Source organism: Carcharodon carcharias, chromosome 17 (assembly GCF_017639515.1).
Source record: "Carcharodon carcharias isolate sCarCar2 chromosome 17, sCarCar2.pri, whole genome shotgun sequence".
In the NCBI taxonomy this organism is placed as follows: Eukaryota; Metazoa; Chordata; class Chondrichthyes; order Lamniformes; family Lamnidae; genus Carcharodon; species Carcharodon carcharias.
In genome coordinates, this window is record NC_054483.1 from 91,756,118 (window position 1) to 91,778,928 (window position 22,811).

At 43.7% G+C, this 22,811-nt stretch overlaps 1 protein-coding gene across 1 annotated transcript in view; it reads right to left on the minus strand.

Annotated features, from left to right (window-relative positions):
* LOC121289677 (cilia- and flagella-associated protein 46) overlaps positions 1-22,811 on the minus strand; it is a 243,587-nt gene that overhangs the window by 155,422 nt on the left and 65,354 nt on the right. Inside the window, exons 14-20 of the mRNA XM_041209300.1 lie at positions 22,451-22,578; positions 22,208-22,356; positions 15,860-15,993; positions 10,736-10,948; positions 8,857-9,076; positions 5,278-5,427; positions 1,081-1,188 (exon numbers count right to left, since the gene is read on the minus strand). Coding sequence (XP_041065234.1) covers positions 1,081-1,188; positions 5,278-5,427; positions 8,857-9,076; positions 10,736-10,948; positions 15,860-15,993; positions 22,208-22,356; positions 22,451-22,578 — 1,102 coding nt within the window. The remainder of the gene's footprint in view (positions 1-1,080; positions 1,189-5,277; positions 5,428-8,856; positions 9,077-10,735; positions 10,949-15,859; positions 15,994-22,207; positions 22,357-22,450; positions 22,579-22,811) is intronic.

Here is a 22,811-nt window from a genome sequence, read left to right on the forward strand (position 1 = left end):
TTCCATGCTCATGTTTGACCGGATACCTTGAGACTTCATGGGGTCCTGAGTCGGTGTTGAGAACTCCCAGGGCAGCTTTCTCCTGATTGTATACCATTGTGCCGCCACCTCTGGTGGGTCTGCCCTGTCAATGGGATAGGGCATAATCAGGGATGGCATTGGTGGTGTCTGGAACATTGTCTGTGAGGTATGATTCCATGAATACGACTATGTCAGGCTGTTGCTTGACTAGTGTGTGGCACAACTCTCCAAATGTTGGCACAAGCCCTCAGTAAGAAGGACTTTGCAGGTCGAAAGGGCTGGGTTTGCCGTTGTCATTTCTGGTGCCTAGGCTGATGCCTACCCATCCAGTTTTGTTCCTTTTTGTAGATTTGGTTGCAGTTTTTTACAATTAATTTCTTGCCAGGCCATTTCAGTCAACCACACTACTGTATGTCTGGAGTCACATGTAGGCCAGATTCCTTTCCCGAGAGGACATTAATGAACCAAAAGGGCTTATATGATTTATTAACTGAATTTAAATTCCACCAGCTGCCATGTGGGATTCAAACAAATGTAGCAGAGCATTAGCTTGGGCTTCTGGATTACTAGTCCAATGACATTACCACTATGCCACTTCCTCCTTTTTGTAAAAGGTGTTCACAATCACGAAGGGTCTGGACAGAGTTTATAGGAAGAAACCATTCTTATTGGTGGAAGGGCTGAGAACCTTTAAATAGCACTATTAGAGGGGTCTTTCCTGCTGCTGAATGCATGTTTTGCTGTACAACTTTAATAGAGGGCATTAGTCAGACTATTCAGGATAAAAATGGTATCACTAGAGTGTTGCATTAGTGTTGCATTAGCATCATCTCCTCTGCATACTTCCAGGACATGTTCCCAGTCCCCACGCTATCAACCTACTCAGCAGGTTATCCAGTGCAGCCTGCACCAGAAGTGTGCATGAATGGCATAGACACTATTTTGGACCCAAAATGAAACCCATACCACAGAAAATATGGGCAATATGTAACCAAATCTTCGGGCTGTTGATTTTTAAAGTTTTCCGTCATGATGTTAAAGGTTATGTTAACTGCTTACCTCAAGAAGACTGGGAACAGTAAATTTCATTAGGTTGCTGTTGTTACAGGAATACATCTCCAGAGCAATAAGAGCCTGGATCATTGAAGCCTGGCTATCATTACTCTGCTGTAAAAGACAAAGAATAGTTCAGGTCATGTGCACAGTGTGCGAACAAACAAATACACCAACATACAAACAAGGAGCAGGAGTAGGCCATTTGGCCCCTCGAGCCTGCTCCACCATGGCTGACTGATAGTAACTGTAAATCTGCATCCCACCTGCCTGATAACCTATCACCCCCTTGCTTACCAAGAATCTATCCAACTCTGCCTTAAAAATATTCAAAGACTGCTTCCGCCACCTTTGCTGCAAGAGAGAGTTCCAAAGATTCACGACCGTCTGAGTGAATAAATTTCATCTCATCTCTGTTTTAAATAGGTGACCCCTTATTTTTAAACAGTGACCCCTAGTTCTAGATTTTTCCACATGGGGAAACATCCTCTCCACATCCACCCTGTCAAGACCCCTCAGGATCTTGTAAGTTTCAAGCAAGTCGTCCTTTACTCTTATAAAGTCCAGCAGATAGAAGCCGAGTCTATCCAACCTTTCCCCATAAGACAAGCCACTCATTCCAGGTATTGAACTGGTAAACCTTCTCTGAACTGCTTCCAACGCATATACATTCTTCCTTAAATAAGATGAACAATACTGTATACAGTACTCCAAATGTGCCCTGTATAAATGAAGTATATCCTCCCTACTTTTGCATTCAATTCCCCTCAAAATAAATTCTATTAACTTTCCTAATTACTTGATGTACTCAATACTAGCCTTTTGTGATTCATGCACTAAGACACCCAGATCCCGCTGCACTTCAGAGTTCTACAATCTCTTACCATTTAGATAATATGCTTCTCTTTTATTCTTCCTGCCAAAATTTAATTTTTCACATTTTCTCACATTATACTCCATTTGCCAGATCTTTGCCCACTCACTTAACCTATCTATAATTTTTTGTAGCCTCCTTATGTCATATTCGCAACTTACTTTCCAATCTTTGCCATCAGCAAATTTGGCAACCATGCCAGCCATCCCTTCATCCAAGTCATTTATATAAGTCGTAAACAGTTGAGGTCCCAGCACTGATCCCTGTGGCACACCACTCCTCACATCTTGCCAACCTGAAAAAGACCCATTTATGCCTACTCTTTGCTTCCTGTTAACCAGCGATATTCTGTCCATGCCAATATGTTAACCCCTATACCATGAGCTTTTATTTTCCATAATAACCTTTGATGTGGCACTTTATCAAATGCCTTCTGGAAATCTAAGTACAGTACATTCCCCCTTTATCCACAGCACATGTTACCTCCTCAAAGAACTCCAATAAGTTGGTTAAACATGATTTCTCTTTCATAAGACCATGCTGAATCTGCCTGACTACCTTGAACTTATCCAAGCCCTGCTATAACTTCTTTAATTATAGCTTCCAACATCTTCCCTATTACAGATGTTAAGTTCACTAGCCTATAGTTTACTGCTTTCTGTCTCCCTCTCTTTTTGAATAATGGAGTTACATAAGCTATCTTCCAATCTAATGGGACCTTCTCCGAATCTAGGGAGTTTCCTAACATTAAAACCAATGCATCAACTATCTCACTAGCCACTTTTTTTAAGACCCTAGGATGTAGTCCACCAGGACCCGGGCACTTGTCAGCCGGAGCTCCAACAATTTACTCAGTACCACTTCTTTGGTGACTGTAATTTTCCTGAGTTCATACCTCCCTTCCATTTCCTGATTTATTGCTGCATCTGGAATGTTACTTGTATCCTCTATAGTGAAGACTGATGCAAAATACATTTCAATTCACCTGCCATTTCATTGCTTTCCATTATTAATTCTCCAGACTCACTTTCTATAGGACCAATGCTCACAAAGAAGAACCTACAAACAGCTACCTCAATTGGAATGCCATTCTACTAACATTATTTACATAGTACTAAAAGAAAACCGCCAAATGCTTGCATTAATTTGCTTTACTATTAGCAACGAGCTCAGCCATTATTCAATAGAAAGCAAAGAGTAATGTGAAATCACTTTTGAAAATACTCCAACTGATAGAAAAAAGGGAAGGTCTGTGATAGGGTGGAAGCCAGGTGTGATTTAAATGACAAAAGGCATTATGGTGCAAGGTAAAGTGGACAGGGTGGGCTGGTAAGAATCATTAACAGTACTTGCTGTTTGAATAAAATGGAAACAGTTGTTACGATCTGAAATTGTTGAAGTTGTGTTGAGTCTGAAAGGCTGTAAAGTGCCAAATCAAAAGATAAGATACTGTTCTTTGAGTTTTCAATGAACTCAATTGGAACAGTATAAGAAGCCAAGATCAGAGATGTCAACCTGGGGGTGGGGTGGAGAATTAAAATGGCAAATGGCCGGTAGCTCAGCGTCATGCTAGTGGAATGAACAGAGGAGTTCAGCAAAATGATCACCCAATCTGTATGTGGTCTCACCAATGTAAAGGAAACTTCGGCCGGGATTTTCCAGCCCCGCCATGGCGGGACCTGGCTCAGGACAGTCAAAAGTCCATTGACTTTCAGCAGGACCAGAAAATCCCGGCAGTGGGTGGGACCGGAAAACCCCAGCCTTCATCATGAGCATCAAAGACAGTGTACTAAATTGAAAGCAGTAAAAGCAAATTTCTGTTTCAGATTAAAGGAGTCAGGGTCACAGAGCTGGATTTTACTGGGCATTGTGTTCCCCTCTCCTCTCCAGCCAAAAAGTCAGTCGCTAACCTGCCCATGATTAAGGTAGCTGTCCTGCAGCCATTTTAGGCTTGGCAGGGTGTTAATTGGCTCAGGGGGAGATTTATTTTCCCATCTAGGGAGGAAGTCCCACCTTAGAGAGCTGCCGGCCAATCGACTGGCCAGCAGCTCTGTAGTACCGGCAGAGAGACATTTGAGCAGTGGCTACTGCTGGCACTACAGCCAGAACTTGAACAAGTGGAGGTTATGGAAGTCGGACTAAAGGTAATTCCAGGGAATGCACCTTATTTCTCTTTTCTACTTCTATATGCTGGTGCCCATCCGCCTGCCAATTTAGTTAAATCCTCCCAACCAAATAAGTGAACCTCCCCAAGAGGACATTGGTCTCAGTTCTGTTGGGGTGCAACCCATTCTTTTTGAATAGGTGCCTTCTATCCTAGAATTGATCCCAATGTCCCAAGAATCTGTAACCTCCATCTGAGTATCTGGGGCCCTGGATAGTGGCAAGGGAGGAGGTTAAAGGGTAGATGTTACAGCTCCTTCACGTGGGAAAGGGAGCAGGTGTTGGAGTGATGGAAGACTGAACTAAGATGTCACAAAGGCAACAATCCTTCCGGGATGCTGAAAGGCGAGGGGAAGATGTGTTTGTTTGGTGGTGACATCATGCTGGAGATGACAGAAAAGATGGAGGATGATCCATTAAAGATGGAGGCCACTGAGCAGTATCTCATTATGTATTGCCACACATCCCTTTCTTTAGACTTCACACTAGGGAATTGCAGAACTAGATAGGTAACTATATATTTGTCCAAACTTGATGTATGTATGTGAGCTAGCAGCTGCAAGCTAGCAGCTGCTTTGGTAAACAACACCCCTACTGTTGAGTTATATGCAGATAAACATCAGAAGGCTTTGTGTCCAGATTTCCACGAATGGCACCAAGAGCAATTTAAGAGAAAACTGTTTTCATGAAAACTTTGCGCTACTGATTCCTGAGCTGCTGTGCAGTCCTAAGGGACAAGTTTATATTGTCTAGATGGTCTTTATTTTGACTACTCCTTTCCCCATTTTGCATGCAACTTATTTGATGGGGGACAAGGGGATACATCAAAGCCCTCTTGGCAGCTCATGAAGTCATTCATCTGAGCCTCTCCTGTTTCCTACCATCAAGTAGGAATGCCCCTTTTCTCTGATCATGTCACCTAGAGTATAAAAGGAAGTGTCACAAGCAAACCAAACCCACACCACCATTTTTCATATCCAAAATCAACTTTTCCCTGTTCCTTCACCAACTGTTTGGGACAATGGTGCCCTCTTTTTAACTCTGCAAAACAGACTAGAGTTTCCATACTGCAGCTGAGAGTGGTTTGCCATCCCAGCTATAGTACAGCAGCACAAAGTTAAACACAAAGTTATTCAGGAGACAAAACTTTTACATTAAGGCTTTACCTCATCACCATTTCCCAGGTTTGGTCCGATCTGTTGCTGAAGAAGCTGTTTTACTTTGACCCATGTGACAACAATCTGATGTCTCACAGCAATAGGAACAACATCAGAGGGTACATCTCCATTTGTTACATTTAATACATATTCACAGATCTATAGCCCAAACAAAATTATATTAGCTATTCTGTTGCTATAAATAACCTTAAAGTATGCTGAGCAATTAAACATCAAATAATTGTAATTTATTGAAAATGAATCCTAATCAACTTGATTACTAAAATGTAGTGGTTCGAAATCAAAAACAGAACAATGTCAAATTAACTCAACACCAGTTTAATGATGCATCCAAATAGGTAATTACCTAACTTTACTTCTTAATTATACGAATCCTGCACATAACATAGGAGGAGAGTCTGGGAGAACTTTATGCTGTGCACATACTTAAAAATGTCATCATGGTGTTGCATGTTGTCCTCTATCCCACAGTACATGAAGCTCAGGACCTTGCCACTGTCCCAGATCATTTTGACTTGAAGCTAATTAATCCTAACACTTCACATTAATATCACCTCCCCTCCCAATACTAGATCCCTTTAGTACCTATGGTGAAGACTGGGTGAAACTGTGTTGTGTGGAGGATTCAAATCATTTAATAAAGAATGGACTCTACCAACAAAGAAGTTAATTTTTAAGAAATTCTACATCCTCCAGAGTATGTATAATGAGGAAATCTGCGGTTTGTGGAACCAGTGGGGAAGCATGTGCAAGCTGTTGTCTGAACAGATGGCTTTCCCAATGTTCTGGTGGATGACTTTGGTTTCAGAGTCTGTATTTTTTGAGACAATCCCCAATTGAAAGAAAAAAATATAACTTCAGGGAATGGGGATTGTGACTTTGGGTTCCTGGCTGTGATATCAGATTTCTGGGAAACAGACTGTGATGTAAGGTTGCTAAGGAAATGGAAGAATGGAAGCATATTGAGTTCAAAGGAAAGCACAGAGCAGGATTAGGAGAAGGTATGTGTGAGACAGCTAAAAAGAATGAAACTTGAAGGCCGGATGTAGCAGTAGGGATAAGTAAAGTAAATTTACTGCCAGTGCTTCAGTTATTTTTGATTGGGCCAATTAATCATAGGTGGTCATTTTGGTAAAGACCAGGCACGTGGGATTCAAGATAGTTAATTGAGAATGGCCGCTGGAGAAGAATAGGTAAATACAGTGATAAAAACAAAAAACTGCGGGTGTGGAAATCCAAAACAAAAACAGAATTACCTGGAAAAACTCACCAAGTCTGGCAGCATCAGCGGAGAAGAAAAGGGTTGACGTTTCAAGTCCTCATGACCTTTCAACAGAACTGAGTGAATCTAAGGAGAGGGGTGAAATATAAGCTGGTTTAAGGTGGTGGGGGGGGGTGGGGGGGGAGAAGTGGGGGGCTGGTGGTGTGGTTGTAGTGACAAGCAAGCAGTGATAGGAGCAGATAATCAAAAGATGTCACAGACAAAAGAACAAAAGAACACTGAGGCGTTGAACGTGGTGATATTATCTAAATGAATGTGCTAATTAAGAATAAATGGTAGGACACTCAAGGTACAGCTCTAGTGGGGGTAGGGTGGAAAGGCTAGCAGGGCATAAAAGATTTAAAAATAATTGAAATAGGTGGGAAAAGAAAAATCTATATAAATTATTGGAAAAAACAAAAGGAAGGGGGAAGAAACAAAAAGGGGGTGGGGATGGAGGAGGGAGTTCAAGATCTAAAGTTGTTGAATTCAATATTCAGTCCGGAAGGCTGTAAAGTGCCTAGTCAGAAGATGAGGTGCTGTTCCTCCAGTTTGCGTTGGGCTTCACTGGAACAATGCAGCAAGCCAAGGACAGACATGTGGGCAAGAGAGCAGGGTGGAGTGTTAAAATGGCAAGCAACAGGGAGGTTTGGGTCATTCTTGCAGACAGACCGCAGGTGTTCTGCAAAGCGGTCGCCCAGTTTACGTTTGGTCTCTCCAATGTAGAGCAGACCGCATTGGGAGCAACAAATGCAGTAGACTAAGTTGGGGGAAATGCAAGTGAAATGCTGCTTCACTTGAAAGGAGTGTTTGGGCCCTTGGACGGTGAGGAGAGAGGAAGTAAAGGGGCAGGTGCCATAGGTGGGAGTTGAGGAGTAGGGGGTGATGGAGGAGTGGACCAGGGTGTCCCGGAGGGAACAATTCCTACGGAATGCCGCCGGGGGTTGGGGGGGGGGGGGGGGGGGGGGGGGGGGGGGGGCCGTGAAGGGAAGATATGTTTGGTGGTGTCCGCAAGAATGACCCAAACCTCCCTGTTGCTTGCCATTTTAACACTCCACCCTGCTCTCTTGCCCACATGTCTGTCCTTGGCTGGCTGCATTGTTCCAGTGAAGTCCAATGCAAACTGGAGGAACAGCCCCTCATCTTCCGACTAGGCACCTTACAGCCTTCCGGACTGAATATTGAATTCAACAACTTTAGATCTTGAACTCCCTCCTCCATCCCCACCCCCTTTCTGTTTCTTCCCCTTTCCTTTTGTTTTTTCCAATAATTTATATAGATTTTTCTTTTCCCACCTATTTCCATTATTTTTAAATCTTTTATGCCCTGTTAGCCTTTCCACCACTAGAGCTGTACCTTGAGTGTCCTACTATCCATTCTTAATTAGCACATTTGTTTAGATAATATCACCACCTTCAACGCCTCTGTGTTCTTTTGTTCTTTTGTCTGTGACATCTTTTGATTATCTGCTCCTATCACTGCTTGTTTGTCCCTACAACCACACCACCTCCCTCCACTTCTCTCCCCCCACCCCACCTCCCCTCCACCTTAAACCAGCTTATATTTCACCCCTCTCCTTAGATTCACTCAGTTCTGTTGAAAGGTCATGAGGACTTGAAACGTCAACTCTTTTCTTCTCCGCCGATGCTGCCAGACCTGCTGAGTTTTTCCAGGTAATTCTGTTTTTGCTTAGGATAAATAAAGTCTTCACAGTGATTGCAACTGGAACTCTACCAGAGGAAGACAGAGTTTTGAAGGACTTTGTGGCTGAAAGTGGTGCCAGTAAATCCGTGAGATCAATCTTTGTAGCATCTGCTATTTAAAGTATAATTTAGAGTTTATATTGAATACAATTTGCCTGTTAATCCATGTTTAATTTATGTTGACTTTGGTTTGATTGTTAAAGTTATAAAAAGTTAAATCTTTTCATCGGTTTCGTCCATTGGGGTCATTTGGTGTTTTTGGTTCTTCTAGTTTATTGGTCTCCTAGGGGATCATAACAAAATTAACATTATATAGTTTTAGAAGGGGAGCACTTTATATATCACAGGCATAACACCAGCTGACAGAACCAATTTTCTGAATTATACCTTGAGAATAGTCTCTCAACTCATATTCTCCATTGTATGTAACAAATATTCAACAAGCTATTAATCTAGTCGCAGTTTTAAAGTAAAATTATCATGCAAATTTCATACTACTTAAAACAAAAAAAAAGAAATACATTTTGTGAAGGTGTTGCAAAATATATTAATAGAACAATATTAATGATATAATTTTTCAAACTATGGAGCAAATTTTCATACCTGGAGAGCTTCAGTTATTTGAGGAATACCTTCAGGATCAACAGGTACAATCTGTGGACTATTTGTTTTTTCAATTTTCTTTGCAGGTGGCTTTTTCATGTTAGAAGTTACGGAACTCTTTCCTGATTCTTTTTTTTCGAAGTTTGTAGGGCTGGGTATCCAAGGTTGAATCAAGCCCTGACATAAGCTATTGCATAGCATAACTAAAAGAATAGTTTCCCTACAGTGCAGCAAAAATAATTTTGGTTATGTAATATTCTTAGTTTTTTTCCATAGTAATATTCCAGGATCACAGTTATAAAGAAGCATTGTATCAAGAGTGCAGGGTCAGATCGGATGTTAAAACCTGCTTCCTTAATGACAGTAGGCAGTATTTCTTGTGACTCATCAACACGAAGTGACAGGCAGCAAACAGACAATTTGACCACTTCCCTAAAATGCCAAAGGCTTTGGGTGGATGGCCACCTGGAGGAGCGTAATGTGCATTGTTCCTTCTAAGCCGCATGGACCCAAAAGTTCCCATGCAGCCTATGCACAAGCCAGCCCTATTAGTTCACCACATGGATGTGCTGCACAAAAAAAAATTAAAGGGTCTACATACTTTAATCAGTTATGCACTCCAAAAAAAAAGTACATGCTAATGGGACTCTTGATGGAGGAAATGCCTTCATTTTTTGTAACTGCACTCAATTCTACAAACTGCTTGCTTGTTTATCCCAGCCACGGTACAGCAGTACACATTCATTTACAGGGGACAGCATTATTAAGTTAACATAAGGTCCACAAAATGCAAACCAGAGTTTCTGGCATATACACTTTAAATTATAAATTTACCATTTTTAGAAGGTATTCAGATAATAATCCTGCCCAATTACCTGTAGAACGCTCTTCTGGATCTCCCACAGAGTTTAATTCTGCTGTCACATTTAATGATTCTGGTGCATTTCAGGCTCTGATTGCACCCATGTTTAGTCTTAACCTCATAGCTTCAGTTCAAAATGCCCACAAGTGCACCCACGTGGTCTTTATTTAAATTAAGGCCAAGTGCAAATTCATGGGCAGAATTTTCCCCCTGTCGGGGGGGAAGTTCAAGAGCAGGCGTGTGAAGGCGCGCCTCCAATCGGTACCCCCGATTGGGGGCGCGCCGCCATTTTTGTGGGCGGGCCAATTACGGCCTGCCCAGTGTGACGTCTGCAAGGAAGCGCTATGCGCTCCCTGTGCGGGCGAGGCAGGATTCCCTGAGCCGAGAGTGCGCACTTTTGCGCATGTGCGCGAATGAGTGCACTCATCTCCCTGAGGCTAAGTGCTGCCTCAGGGAGATCAGCTCCGCAATGAAAAATGTTAAAACCAGGAAAAAAAAATTCCCTGACATGTCCCCTCATGTGACACTGTAACATGAGTTGAGACATGTCCATCACTTTTAGTTACACTTTTATTAAATTCTTAAAAACCTACATGAAATCTCATCTTGCCCGTGGATAAGGTTTCATGCTTTATCCAATGCCCGCCAGGGCTCCCGGCCTGCCCACCAACCTTAAGTTTGGACAGACAGGTCCACTAATTACGTTAATGAGTTTGTCAATGGCTTCAATAGGCCATTGACAGGTCAGCGGGCGCAAGCTGATTCGGCTGAGCCCCCGCCTACCTGAAAATTGAAATGAGGCTGGGTGACATCGTCCGACGTCATCCCTCATCATTTTATGTGTCGGCGAGTGGGCCCCGCCCCCGGTCACTGACTGAGAAATCCTGGCCCATATGTTCAGCTTCTGGTAGTATTGGTTCACACTTCTGCTGCGCTCTGTATTTTTGCTCTGGGACAGTGCTGGGGTGAAAAAAAAACTGGCACTGCACAATCCATCATTATTGAAGTGAAACTTACCCACAATGCCCTGTGTACTTTAATGCATTGAGTAGTGTCCTGAATGATTCAACAAGCTCCTTATATCTCCCAGCAACCAATAGGTGGTTGTTATGGTTCCACATGTATATAGTTGCATTACACACAATTAATGCATCATTTATTTGCATGCCCAGCTCCGCAGCGCGCAGAAAGTTCATGGTAGCATAAGACGAGAGAGAATCTATCCAATTTCTGAAAATAAATATAATAAAACATGAAGGCTAAATTTTATCTTTCATCTCCTGTATCCAAATCAATCTGTAGTGACAATGCATTGTGCATATTTTTATATTATTCCGGGACTCCTCTACCAATCATGATCATGAACCACTGGGCACAATTTTAACTGCCAAGGGGCTTTAGGTTCAGGTGCAGCCTGGGAATTAAATCCCCGAAAAGTAACGCCAGACTGGAAACCCGATGTGATCCCACCCAATACTGAGTTCAATACGAGCCAGTTTGCTGATAAGCAGTGAAAGTTCATGCAGCTGTTGGGTAAGTCATTAGAATATGCAAACAGATTTTGAATTTAACCCAGAATTCTGGCTTTAGTAGCCAAGCACGGGTTTCCCAGGCTCTCTGCAACTCGCCATGGTCAAATAGGTGAGTGTACAGTGGGGAGTGCATCTACAGAAAAACTGACTGGTTGGAAAGCCTTTGAACAGTGAAACTGAATAGCTGCAGCCATGATGAGGTGAGAGGCTGCCGCTCACAGCACTTCTTCCAAGAGTATGATCTTACTGCTCGACAGGTGATATCCAACTTCTTGGAAGTCCGTTCACCTGCTTTGTCCTTCACTCACCTTGATCTGCACTTCCCTGTTGTCACCTTTCGTTATGGCATTGGACCAGCTTATGCAGCTCTACCTTGGACCTCTGAAGAGGAACAAGAGGAGCCATAACAGCAACACCAAAAGCAGCAGGAGCAACACAAGCTGCCTTCCCCTCAGTAACATGCCACTCTACAAGAACGAGGAGATGGTCACTGAGATACAGCTCAAAGGAGGCAAGAACCCCAACACAGGATCCACAGGCAATGACTCAGCTCTCTCAACATGTGTGTGTACCAGTTCCTGACTTCAGCTTTTATGGCAGGTTGTTAGTAACATCTGCAGCCCCCTGGAACAAGACCTCCTTGCCAGTGGAGCAGAATGGCATACTTTACCAACAGCTGTGAAGATGATGGTCACTGGACGGTTCCCATACTAGGTTCACTGCCCCTCCTTGGGATTTGCACTCTGCTTTCTCTCCTCGCAGAAGAAAGAGTTGTGGGTATGAGCAATGGATTGTGTGGAGAAGAAAGAAGTTTAACAATTGTGGAAGGTGACAGAGTTTTGGGTGCGAGATGGCACAAAGTTGACGGTGAGTGTGAGTGTTGGCTTTAGAGATGGGGATGTGAGGAAGTGCCTGAAGAGAAAGGGATGACTGGAGCTGCAAGGTGTGTTGGTTTTGGAGCATCATGCAGGAGAACACTTGGAAAATCAGATTGTGGCTGTTGGTACCTGAGTGTGTCATGCCATTCGCCACTCCTGTCTTCTTGAGGTTAACAGTCTTTAGGGGTGTCTCCATTGTCATTGTCTCCAGGTTCAAGAGGGAACACTCATGTCACTCTCCTCTGCAGCCACTTCGATTCATGCCTGCTTGGTTTGAAAGGTTGCCCCCTTCCACCCATCCTTGACAAACATCATCTCACTTCAGACCCACAGACTTTACAATACAACATCCAGTAGGAGTCCGAGATTTGACGGGGGAAGTGAGGGGAGGGGGAGGTTGAACAGCCTTCCCAGGTCTTCTTCCCATTCCTGTCATTGCTGAAGCCTCAGGAATCAATGTACAGTTCAGTTTCTCTGATGTGAATGTAAGTGACCGAGAAAGTGAGCAGTAGGCATGTGGACCCTCGAACCTGAAGACTGCCTCAAGAGGCTCAAGGACCTCAGGAGAGCAGGAAAGGTGAATGGTGTAATGTTTTTACATGCCAACCCACAACACTCTGACTTTCCAAGCATTATCCTGTACAATACTCCGCAGACCAACAACTTGCAGCTTCGCTTATTTGTCTCTCCAGGCACTTCTTTACATCTCCTTCCCCACAGCCAACAATCACACTCACCATCATCTTTGTGCCCCCTCACAACCATGCCTTGCAGTCACTCTGCACAAATGTTGTCCTTTCCTCCTCTCTGTATAATCCATTGATCACACTCACAGCTCTCTGCTTTCTCTCCTTGCAGAAGAGAGTGCACAACTCCGAGGAAATGCAGAGAATTGGAGGGGGGAGGTGGGGGGTAGGGTAGTCTTCCAGTGATAAGCACCTTATTGACTACTAACAATGTATGTCCACCTGGTCCACTGGGAAGGAGGTCTTGTTGCAGGTGGGTGCAAATGTTGCTAAAGACCTGCCATGGAAATCTGAGCCTCATGAGGCACTGGTGCTCATACATGTCGAGAAAGCTGATCTTCAGCCTGTGGGGCCTAGTGTTAAGGTTTCTGCCACCTTCGAGTTGGAGCTCTGTGTCGATCCTCTCTGACTTGTGGAGCAGCATGTGGCTGAGGAGATGGTACCTGGTGCTGGTGTTGCTGATGCTGATCTGCTGCTCCTTTCTTTTCTCATCAGAGGTGCAAGGTAGAGCTGCAAAAGCTGCTTCTGTGCCACAATGAAGCCTAACATCAGGGAAGTACAGATCAAGGTGAACAAAGTCCAAGACAGGTGGGTAGATTTCCAAGAATTTGGAAATCACAATTGAATCAGTGAGATCAAACTGAGAAGAAGCGCTGTGAGAAGCAGCCTCTCACTTATATGGGTGCAGTTATTCATTTTCACTGTTTCCAGGCTTGTCAACCTGTCAGTTTCATTGATGAAGTGCTTCCCAGAATGCTCTCACCTGGTTGACCGTGGTAAGTTGCAAACAGCTCAGGAAAGTCACGCCTGGGTTAAAGCCAGAATGGTAGGCTAAATACAAAGTTAATTGCTTGTTTGAATATTGTAATGACTTAGCCAACAGCTGCACGGTAAACCCAACAAATTAAACCCAGAAATGGGCAAGGTCATGTCAGCTACCTAACCCAACACTCCTTTTCGGGGATTTAACCCCTGCCCACATTTAAACCCACCAACCCATGGCAGTAAAATTCTGTCCACAGAATTTGTCAATAGAAGTTTTTAAGCCTGGGTGCCAAATTATAGTTGAAGGGTCCAAGCTCTAGGAATTGTTGTTAGAGAGATTGAAAGATAAGGCTGGTATCACCAGGGGTGAGTTTAATGATTTTTTCCCCCCACTATTGTTGAATGTTTAACATTCATTTTATTCTGAGTGTATATGAGATACAATGGGTGCAGGACCAATGGTTGCTGAAAGGATTTCAATCAGATATTTTCAGGGATTTAATTAATTGCTTTTGAAGTGTTTATTGGTTGTTCATTTGTTGTTTTTAATGAATAGGCTACTTTATTGAAGCGATAGTAATTTTTTTCTGGAAATAATGGTTTGCCAATCAATACGCCTCAGGACCTATGTAAATTTCCAATGCCCAAAGACCATTCCCAGAAAGATTAATGACCTGAATAAGGGCATAGGAAGCAAGATTCACACATTTGCAAATAATATCAATTTGAAAGCTGATCGAATAATAAAGTACGTTGCAAGAAGATTTGGAAAGTGTTGTTAATTTAGCCAATTGGCACATTTGAGCCTTCGGTAATTTTCTGAACTGACAGTAACTAGGGTATCAGTTTACCATTACGACTAAATTTAAATGAAATTACAATTGTACCACTTAATATTGTTCACACAACCACCGTGAAATAATTCAATGCCATTCACCTTTCATTTCAATGGATAACACGATATAATACTGTAATCTTTATTTTTACCACAGCTATATTTTTCTTCTGAACATGAAATTAGTACATTTTTGCCGCAGTAAAAGAGGAACAGAATTTAGTCCTCAATGTACAAAATACACAAGTGAAAAGTGAATAAAGAATATTGTGATGACCTTTGACTTGAAGCAGTACAGTAAGGAAAATTTGTAATTTCTTTAAAGTGTCTGTGAAATCTGCAATTGTTTTAAGAAGCTTCAAAAATGACTATGCATCAATTGTAATGGGATCAATTGTACCTTTACTGAATAATAAGAAATACTGGTCCATGTGGCCACTGCTTCCTTGACCTGGGAGTAGTACCTAATACAAAGGAGAACTGCAGACACAAAGGAAATCTACAGGTGGAGGGTGGAAGCACTGATGCAGGCATAAAGAACACAAAGAAAATAGGACTTAGGAGCAGGAGTAGGCTATTCGGCCCTTCATTAAGATCGTGGATGATCTGATTCTGGTCTCTGCCCCTCATAACCCTTGACTACCTTGTCTATCAAAATTCTATCTAACTCAGCCTGGAATAAATTCAATGATTCAGCTTCCACTGCTTTCTAGGGAAAAAATTCTCCTCATATCCATCTTAAAAGGGAGACTTCTTATTTTTAAACTGTGTTGACCTAGTTCTAGTCTCTCCAACAAGAGGAAACTTTCTCTCCATATGCACCCTATCAAGTTCCCTCAGGATTTTATGTTTGAGTAAGATCACTTCTTATCCTTCTAAACTCCAATGGGTATAGGCCCAACCTGTTCAATCGATTTAAAACAATTCATTTAGGGACCAGTGCCACTATGGGCATATCCTGAACTTCCACGAGTAATGGTGAGCATTGTGGGTGGTTGAGAGGGGGTGGGGAGAGGAGGTTGGGGGGTGGTGGTGGTGGTGGTGGTGGTGGTGGTGGTGGGGGGGGGGGGGGGGGGGGGGGGGGGGGGGGGGGTGGTGGGGGGGCGCTGTTGGGGGAGGGGGGGGTGCGGGAATAAGAAAGAGAACTTCGGAAGGCTGAATAAAGGCAGTAAATTTCCTTGGGATTTATTCCTTTCTGACATCAGGAAAAGAGTTCCAAAGACTCTCAACCCTCAGAAAAAATTTCTCCTCATCTCTGTCTTGCATTTTTATTGCCAAAATGCAAAATTCTCTGACATTTTCAGTTTCTTGCAGCACATGTTTGCATTATATTTGCATATTATTTACAAAAGGAAAAAAATCTCAAAAACAGAAGCTCAGAATACCTGTAAGTTATCCATTCTGGGACTTCCTCTGGGTTTTTGGCTCCAAATTCCTGAAGATCCTTCTGTTTATCTTCTGGGAAAGCTGCATGGTTGTTAAACTGAACACCTTCTGAGTTTAACAACTGAATGGCTGCCTGAATAAGTAAGTTAAAATGTTAAACTTTAACTTTCTCAAAATGAAATAAATATCAAAAAATTAATAACTTTCAAATAACAGTAAATATTAAATAATTTTAGTTAGGTATGGCCAATTTGCTGCACTCCGTTCTCTCAGGTCCAACCCTGACATTGTCATCAAACCTGCTGACAAGGGTGGTGCTGTTGTTGTCTGGCCCACTGACCTCTACCTCGCAGAGGCTGAGCGTCAACTTGCAGACACTTCCTCCTACCTCCCCCTGGACCATGACACCATCATTGAACATCAAGCCATTGTTTCTAGGACTGTCACTGACCTCATCTCCTCTGGAGATCTTCCTTCCACAGCTTCCAACCTCACAGTCTCCCAACCTCAGACGGCTCACTTCTACCTCCTACCCAAAATCAATCCATAAACAGGACTGTCCTGGCAGAATGATCATGTCAGCCTGTTCCTACCCCACAGAACTCATTTCTTGCTATCTTGACTCCATTCTATCCCCTTGTCCAGTCTCTTCCCACCTACATCCGTGACTCCTCTGACACCCTACATCATATCAACAATTTCCAGTTCCCTGGCCCCAACTGCATCCTCTTCACCATGGACGTCCAACCCCTCTACACCTCCATCCCCCAGCAGGATGGTCTGATGGCTCTCCGCTTCTTCCTCGAACAGAGGCCCGAACAATCCCCATCCATCACTACTCTCCTCCAACTGGCTGAACTTGTTCTCTCATTGAACAATTTCTCCTTAAACTCCTCTCACTTCCTCCAAATAAAAGGTGTGGCTACGGGTACCTGCATGGGCCCCAGTTATGCCTGTCTCTTTATGAGGTATGTGGAACATTCCTTGTTCCAGTCCTACTCTGGTCCCCTCCCACAACTCTTTCTCCAGTACATCGATGACTGCTTCAGTGCTGCTTCATGCTCTCATCTGGACCTGGAAAAATTTATTAATTTTGCTTCCACATGGTTCATCTCTGACACTTCTCTTCCTTGACCTCACTGTCTCAATTCTGATGATAGACTGTCCACCAATATTCATTACAAGCCTACCAACTCCCACAGCTACCTTGACAACAGCTCCTCACACCCCGCTTCCTGTAAGGACTCCATCCCATTCTCTCAGTTCCTTCACCTCCGTTGCATCTGTTCTGATGATGCCACTTTCAAAAACAGTTCCTCTGACATGTCTTCCTTCTTCCTTAACCAAGGTTTTCCACCCACGGTGGTTGACAGGGCCCTCAACCGTGTCTGGCCCATCTCCCGCACATTCATCCTCACACCTTCCTCTCCCTCCCAGAAACATGATAGGGACCCCTTGACAAAAACAGAATTACCTGGAAAAACTCAGCAGGTCTGGCAGCATCGGCGGAGAAGAAAAGTGTTGACGTTTCGAGTCCTCATGACCCTTCGACAGAACTTGCGTTCGAGTCCAAGAAAGAGTTGAAATATAAGCTGGTTTAAGGTGTGTGTGTGGGGGGGCGGAGAGATAGAGAGACAGAGAGGTGGATCCTTCGGCTCATCCGACGCCTCAACAAGAAACTTTTTCTCTTTCTCTCAAGTGCTAAGGAACGCAAGCTGCAACAACTCATCGACACCAACACCCATCTAGGACCCTCCACCCCTGCCTGTTCCTACGTCCCCACCCTTTCTTTCAATCCCAACCCCAGCCGTGTATTCACTATACCCCCTGACCTTCCCCTCTCCAACGCTGAACGTTCAGTGCTCAGCAAAGGACTTAGTTTCATACCCTTACGCCCTCACCTCAATGAATTTCGGGCTCGGCATGATACTGAACTCTTCTTCCGCCGTCTTCGTCTCCGGGCTCACTTCTTTGGGCAGGAGTCCTCTCCCAGTTCAACGGATCCTTTTACCCATCTCCAATATTCTCCCTCCACCTGGACCCCTCCCTCTGGATTCTTACCTTCTCTCGATCTTTTCATTGAGAACTGTCGGCGCGACATTAGTCGTCTCAATTTCTCTGCTCCTCTCACCCATTCTAACCTGTCTCTCTCTGAACTTACTGCACTCCATTCTCTCAGGTCCAACCCTGACATTGTCATCAAACCCGCTGACAAGGGTGGTGCTGTTGTTGTCTGGCGCACTGACCCCTACCTCGCGGAGGCTGAGCGTCAACTCGCAGACACTTCCTCCTACCTCTCCCTGGACCATGACCCCACCACTGAACATCAAGCCATTGTTTCCAGGACTGCCACTGACCTCATCTCCTCTGGGGATCTCCCTCCCACAGCTTCCAACCTGATAGTTGCCCAACCTCGGACGGCCCGCTTCTATCTCCTACCCAAAATCCACAAACAGAACTGCCCCGGTAGACCGATCGTCTCAGCTTGCTCCTACCCCACAGAACTCATTTCTCGTTATCTTGACTCCCTTCTCTCTCCCCTTGTCCAGTCCCTTCCCACCTACATCCGTGATTCCTCTGACACCTTACGTCACATCAACAATTTCCAGTTCCCTGGCCCCAACCGCTTACTCTTCACCATGGACGTCCAATCCCTCTACACTTCCATCCCCCACCAGGATGGTCTGAGGGCCCTTAGCTTCTTCCTCGAACAGAGGCCCGAACAATCCCCATCCACCACTACTCTCCTCCGTCTGGCTGAACTTGTTCTCACACTGAACAATTTCTCCTTCAACTCCTCTCACTTCCTCCAAATAAAAGGTGTGGCTATGGGTACCTGTATGGGCCCCAGCTATGCCTGTCTCTTTATGGGGTATGTGGAACATTCCTTGTTGCAGTCCTACTCCGGCCCCCTTCCACAACTCTTTCTCCGGTACATCGATGATTACTTCGGTGCCGCTTCATGCTCTCGTCAGGACTTGGAAAAAATTTATTAATTTTGCTTCCAATCTCCACCCCTCCATCATTTTCACGTGGTCCATCTCTGACACTTCCCTTCCCTTCCTTGACCTCTCTGTCTCAATCTCTGGTGATAGACTGTCCACCAATATCCATTACAAACCCACCGACTCCCACAGCTATCTCGAGTACAGCTCCTCACACCCCGCTTCCTGTAAGGACTCCATCCCATTCTCTCAGTTCCTTCGCCTCCGTCACATCTGTTCCGATGATGCTACATTCAAAAACAGTTCCTCTGACATGTCCTCCTTCTTCCTTAACCGAGGTTTTCCACCCACGGTCGTTGACAGGGCCCTCAACCGTGTCCGGCCCATCTCCCGCGCATCCGCCCTCACGCCTTCTCCTCCCTCCCAGAAACATGATAGGGTCCCCCTTGTCCTCACTTATCACCCCACCAGCCTCCGCATTCAAAGGATCATCCTCCGCCATTTCCGCCCACTCCAGCATGATGCCACCACCAAACACATCTTCCCTTCACCCCCCTTATCGGCATTCCGTAGGGATCGCTCCCTCCGGGACACCATGGTCCACTCCTCCATCACCCCCTACTCCTCAACCCCCTCCTATGGCACCACCGCATGCCCACGCAAAAGATGCAACACCTGCCCCTTCACTTCCTCTCTCCTCACCGTCCAAGGACCCAAACACTCTTTTCAAGTGAAGCAGCATTTCACTTGCATTTCCTCCAACTTAGTCTACTGCATTCGTTGCTCCCAATGTGGTCTCCTTTACATTGGAGAGACCAAACGTAAACTGGGCGACCGCTTTGCAGAACACCTGCGGTCTGTCCGCAAGAATGACCCAAACCTCCCTGTCGCTTGCCATTTCAACACTCCACCCTGCTCTCTTGCCCACATGTCTGTCCTTGGCTTGCTGCATTGTTCCAGTGAAGCCCAACGTAAACTGGAGGAACAACACCTCATCTTCCGACTAGGGACTTTACAGCCTTCCGGACTGAATATTGAATTCAACAACTTTAGGTCGTAAGCTCCCTCCCCCATCCCCACCCCCTTTCTGTTTCCCCCTTCCCCCTTTTTTTTTTCTTTCCAGTAAATTATAAAGATTTTCCTTTTCCCACCTATTTCCATTATATAAAAAAAAACCCACTAGAGCTATACCTTGAGTGCCCTACCATCCATTCTTAATTAGCACATTCGTTTAGATAATATCACCAACTTTAACTTTAACACCTATGTGTTCTATTGTACTATTGTCGTTGACATCTTTTGATGATCTGCTTCTATCACTGCTTGTTTGTCCCTACAACCACACCCCCCCCCTCCACCTCTCTGTCTCTCTATCTCTCCGCCCCCCACACACACACTTTAAACCAGCTTATATTTCAACTCTTTCTTGGACTCGAATGCAAGTTCTGTCGAAGGGTCATGAGGACTCGAAACGTCAACTCTTTTCTTCTCCGCCGATGCTGCCAGACCTGCTGAGTTTTTCCAGGTAATTCTGTTTTTGTTTTGGATTTCCAGCATCCGCAGTTTTTTTGTTTTTATATAGGGACCCCTTGTCCTCACTTATCACGCCACCAGCCTCCGCATTCAAAGGATCATCCTCCGCCATTTCCGCCAACTCCAGCATGATGCCACCACCAAACACATCTTCCCTTCCCCCCCATCGGCGTTATTCCACAGGGATCGTTCCCTCCGGGACACCCTGGTCCACTCCTCCATCACCCCCTACACCTCAACCCTCTCCCACGGCACCATACCATGCAGCTGCAGAAGGTGCAACACCTGCCCCTTTACTTCCCCTCTCATGACCACACAAGGGCCTAAACACTCCTTTCAAGTGAAGCAGCATATGAAGGGTTGTCTCTTATTCCTCACTAAAAGTAGTCATGCATATTAGAGAACTCTTGAAATAAAATCAAATATAATCCCCTCTTATTCTTTCTCAATCTTAAATTTTGCAAGCTTCCTATTAAATATTTTGTTCACTTGAGTATAGTTTATTTTATTAGAATTATGAAAGAGAATGAGATTTAAGTTAGAGTTTCTTTACAGCTGGAAAGGTTGTTTCTTTACAGCTGGAAAGGTTTCTTTCAAGGAAACAAAGGAAACTTATGCCAAGGCTAAGAATAGAGACAAGGAGTTATAAGACATTGTCTGAACCTGAACATGTACATGCCGACCTTATGATTAAGAAGAATTGGCCGGGGGGGGTGGGGGGTGGCGGCTAATGAGAAAAGCAAGATTGAATGAATTTTTCCACTGTCCTGTTTTCTCAGGCTATAATCTAGGGAACTGAAGCATCCCTCAGTGTAGAGTATGATGAGAGGGTGCAGAAGGGGCATGGAACAAAGCCACAGCTTCCATCCAAGGGACAAGGAGTAGTATACAATTCTCAATTGTGCCTTGCAATTACTGCTCAAATACTGTAATGTATTGATTCTTACTTGTGCATGAATTAAAGCCATAACCAATACCAAAATGGCATCAGTGTTGAACAATTGAACAGGCAGTCCAAAAGAACTAGTAAACTTATTACTGCTCCAAACCAATATTCCTTATCTTTTAGCAGATGGGATATACTGGACGGAATTTCATTGTTGGGAAAAATTTTGTTGGTATAAAAATGTTGAGCATTCGCCTTGACTTCCAGGTGCTATCTATCTATAGGAACATAGGAACTTTGGAACACATTTCGCCCCTCAAGCCTGTTCCATGCCATTCAATGAGGTCATAGTTGATCTGCAACCTAGCTCCATACACCTGCATTTGCCCCATAACCATTTAATACCTTTGGTTAACAAATATTTATCAGTCTCAGATTTAAAATCAACAATTAATCAAGCATCAATTGTCATTTGATGAAGGGTGTTCCAAATTTCTATTACCCTTTCAGTATAGAAGTGTTCTTTAATTTTGCTCTTGAAAGGTCTGGTTCTAATTTTTCGACTAGGCCAACTAGAACCAGAATCCCCAACTAGTAGAAATAGTTTATCTCTATCCAGTCTATTTGTTCTCCTTAATAGCTTGAAAACTTCAATCAAATCACTTTTTTCCCTTCCAGATTTTAAGGACCACATATCTAGTTTGTGTAGCCACTCCTGATAATTTAACCCTCGGAGTTCAGGAGGTACAAATCTGACTTAGACAATGACATAAACTCGAATTGGCCACCCATTATACACACCATTTGATATTCAGTTCCATTGCTGTCAAAGTGTTGTACTATTCATCTGAAGAGATGATGCCAAGGCTTCAAAAACAGTGTTGTATTGGTACAAATGCACAGAAAACTTTAAAAAACTGGTTGGAAACTCAAGTTGGCTATTCAAGCCAATTCATTATTGAGCTATTGAATGTCAGACCTACCTCTGCATTAATGAAGCATATGTCAGCAAGGATTCTAATTAAACTAGTTGAAGAATAACACACTTTGTGTAGAGAATGTCTTGCTGAATCCGCTTTATCTTTGGGAATGGTTCCCTCTGAGACACTTGCAGTTATTGCTATATTTTTTCCTGAAATAACCAAAAACGCAAACAAAATACATTTTCTAGTTCATGGATATGGACATAATTTTTTTTTTGAAAAAAGTTATTCTTCCAATCTTACCATCATCATAGCTTTCTGCTTTCCATCGTCCATCATCATACAATAGGCAAAATTGACAAGCTGTACGACAGACATCCCAAACTTCTTGCGTACGTGCAATTTTAACTAGTTTAGCCCAAATTCTTAACCTATAGACCCAACAAAACATTTTATGTATATATTGTAAATGAACCATAAATTCAAACAACATTACAGGTATCACAGTTCAGTTTCTGATTTTCTAGAAACACTGCAGCAAAGTTCATAAAGAAACATATTGATATTACTTGGTGAAATATTTAACGAATGACTAACATTTCCACAAACTATTTGAAGTGATTCAAACTTATTTAATGTGCAACAAAGTTTAGCTCATTCTTCT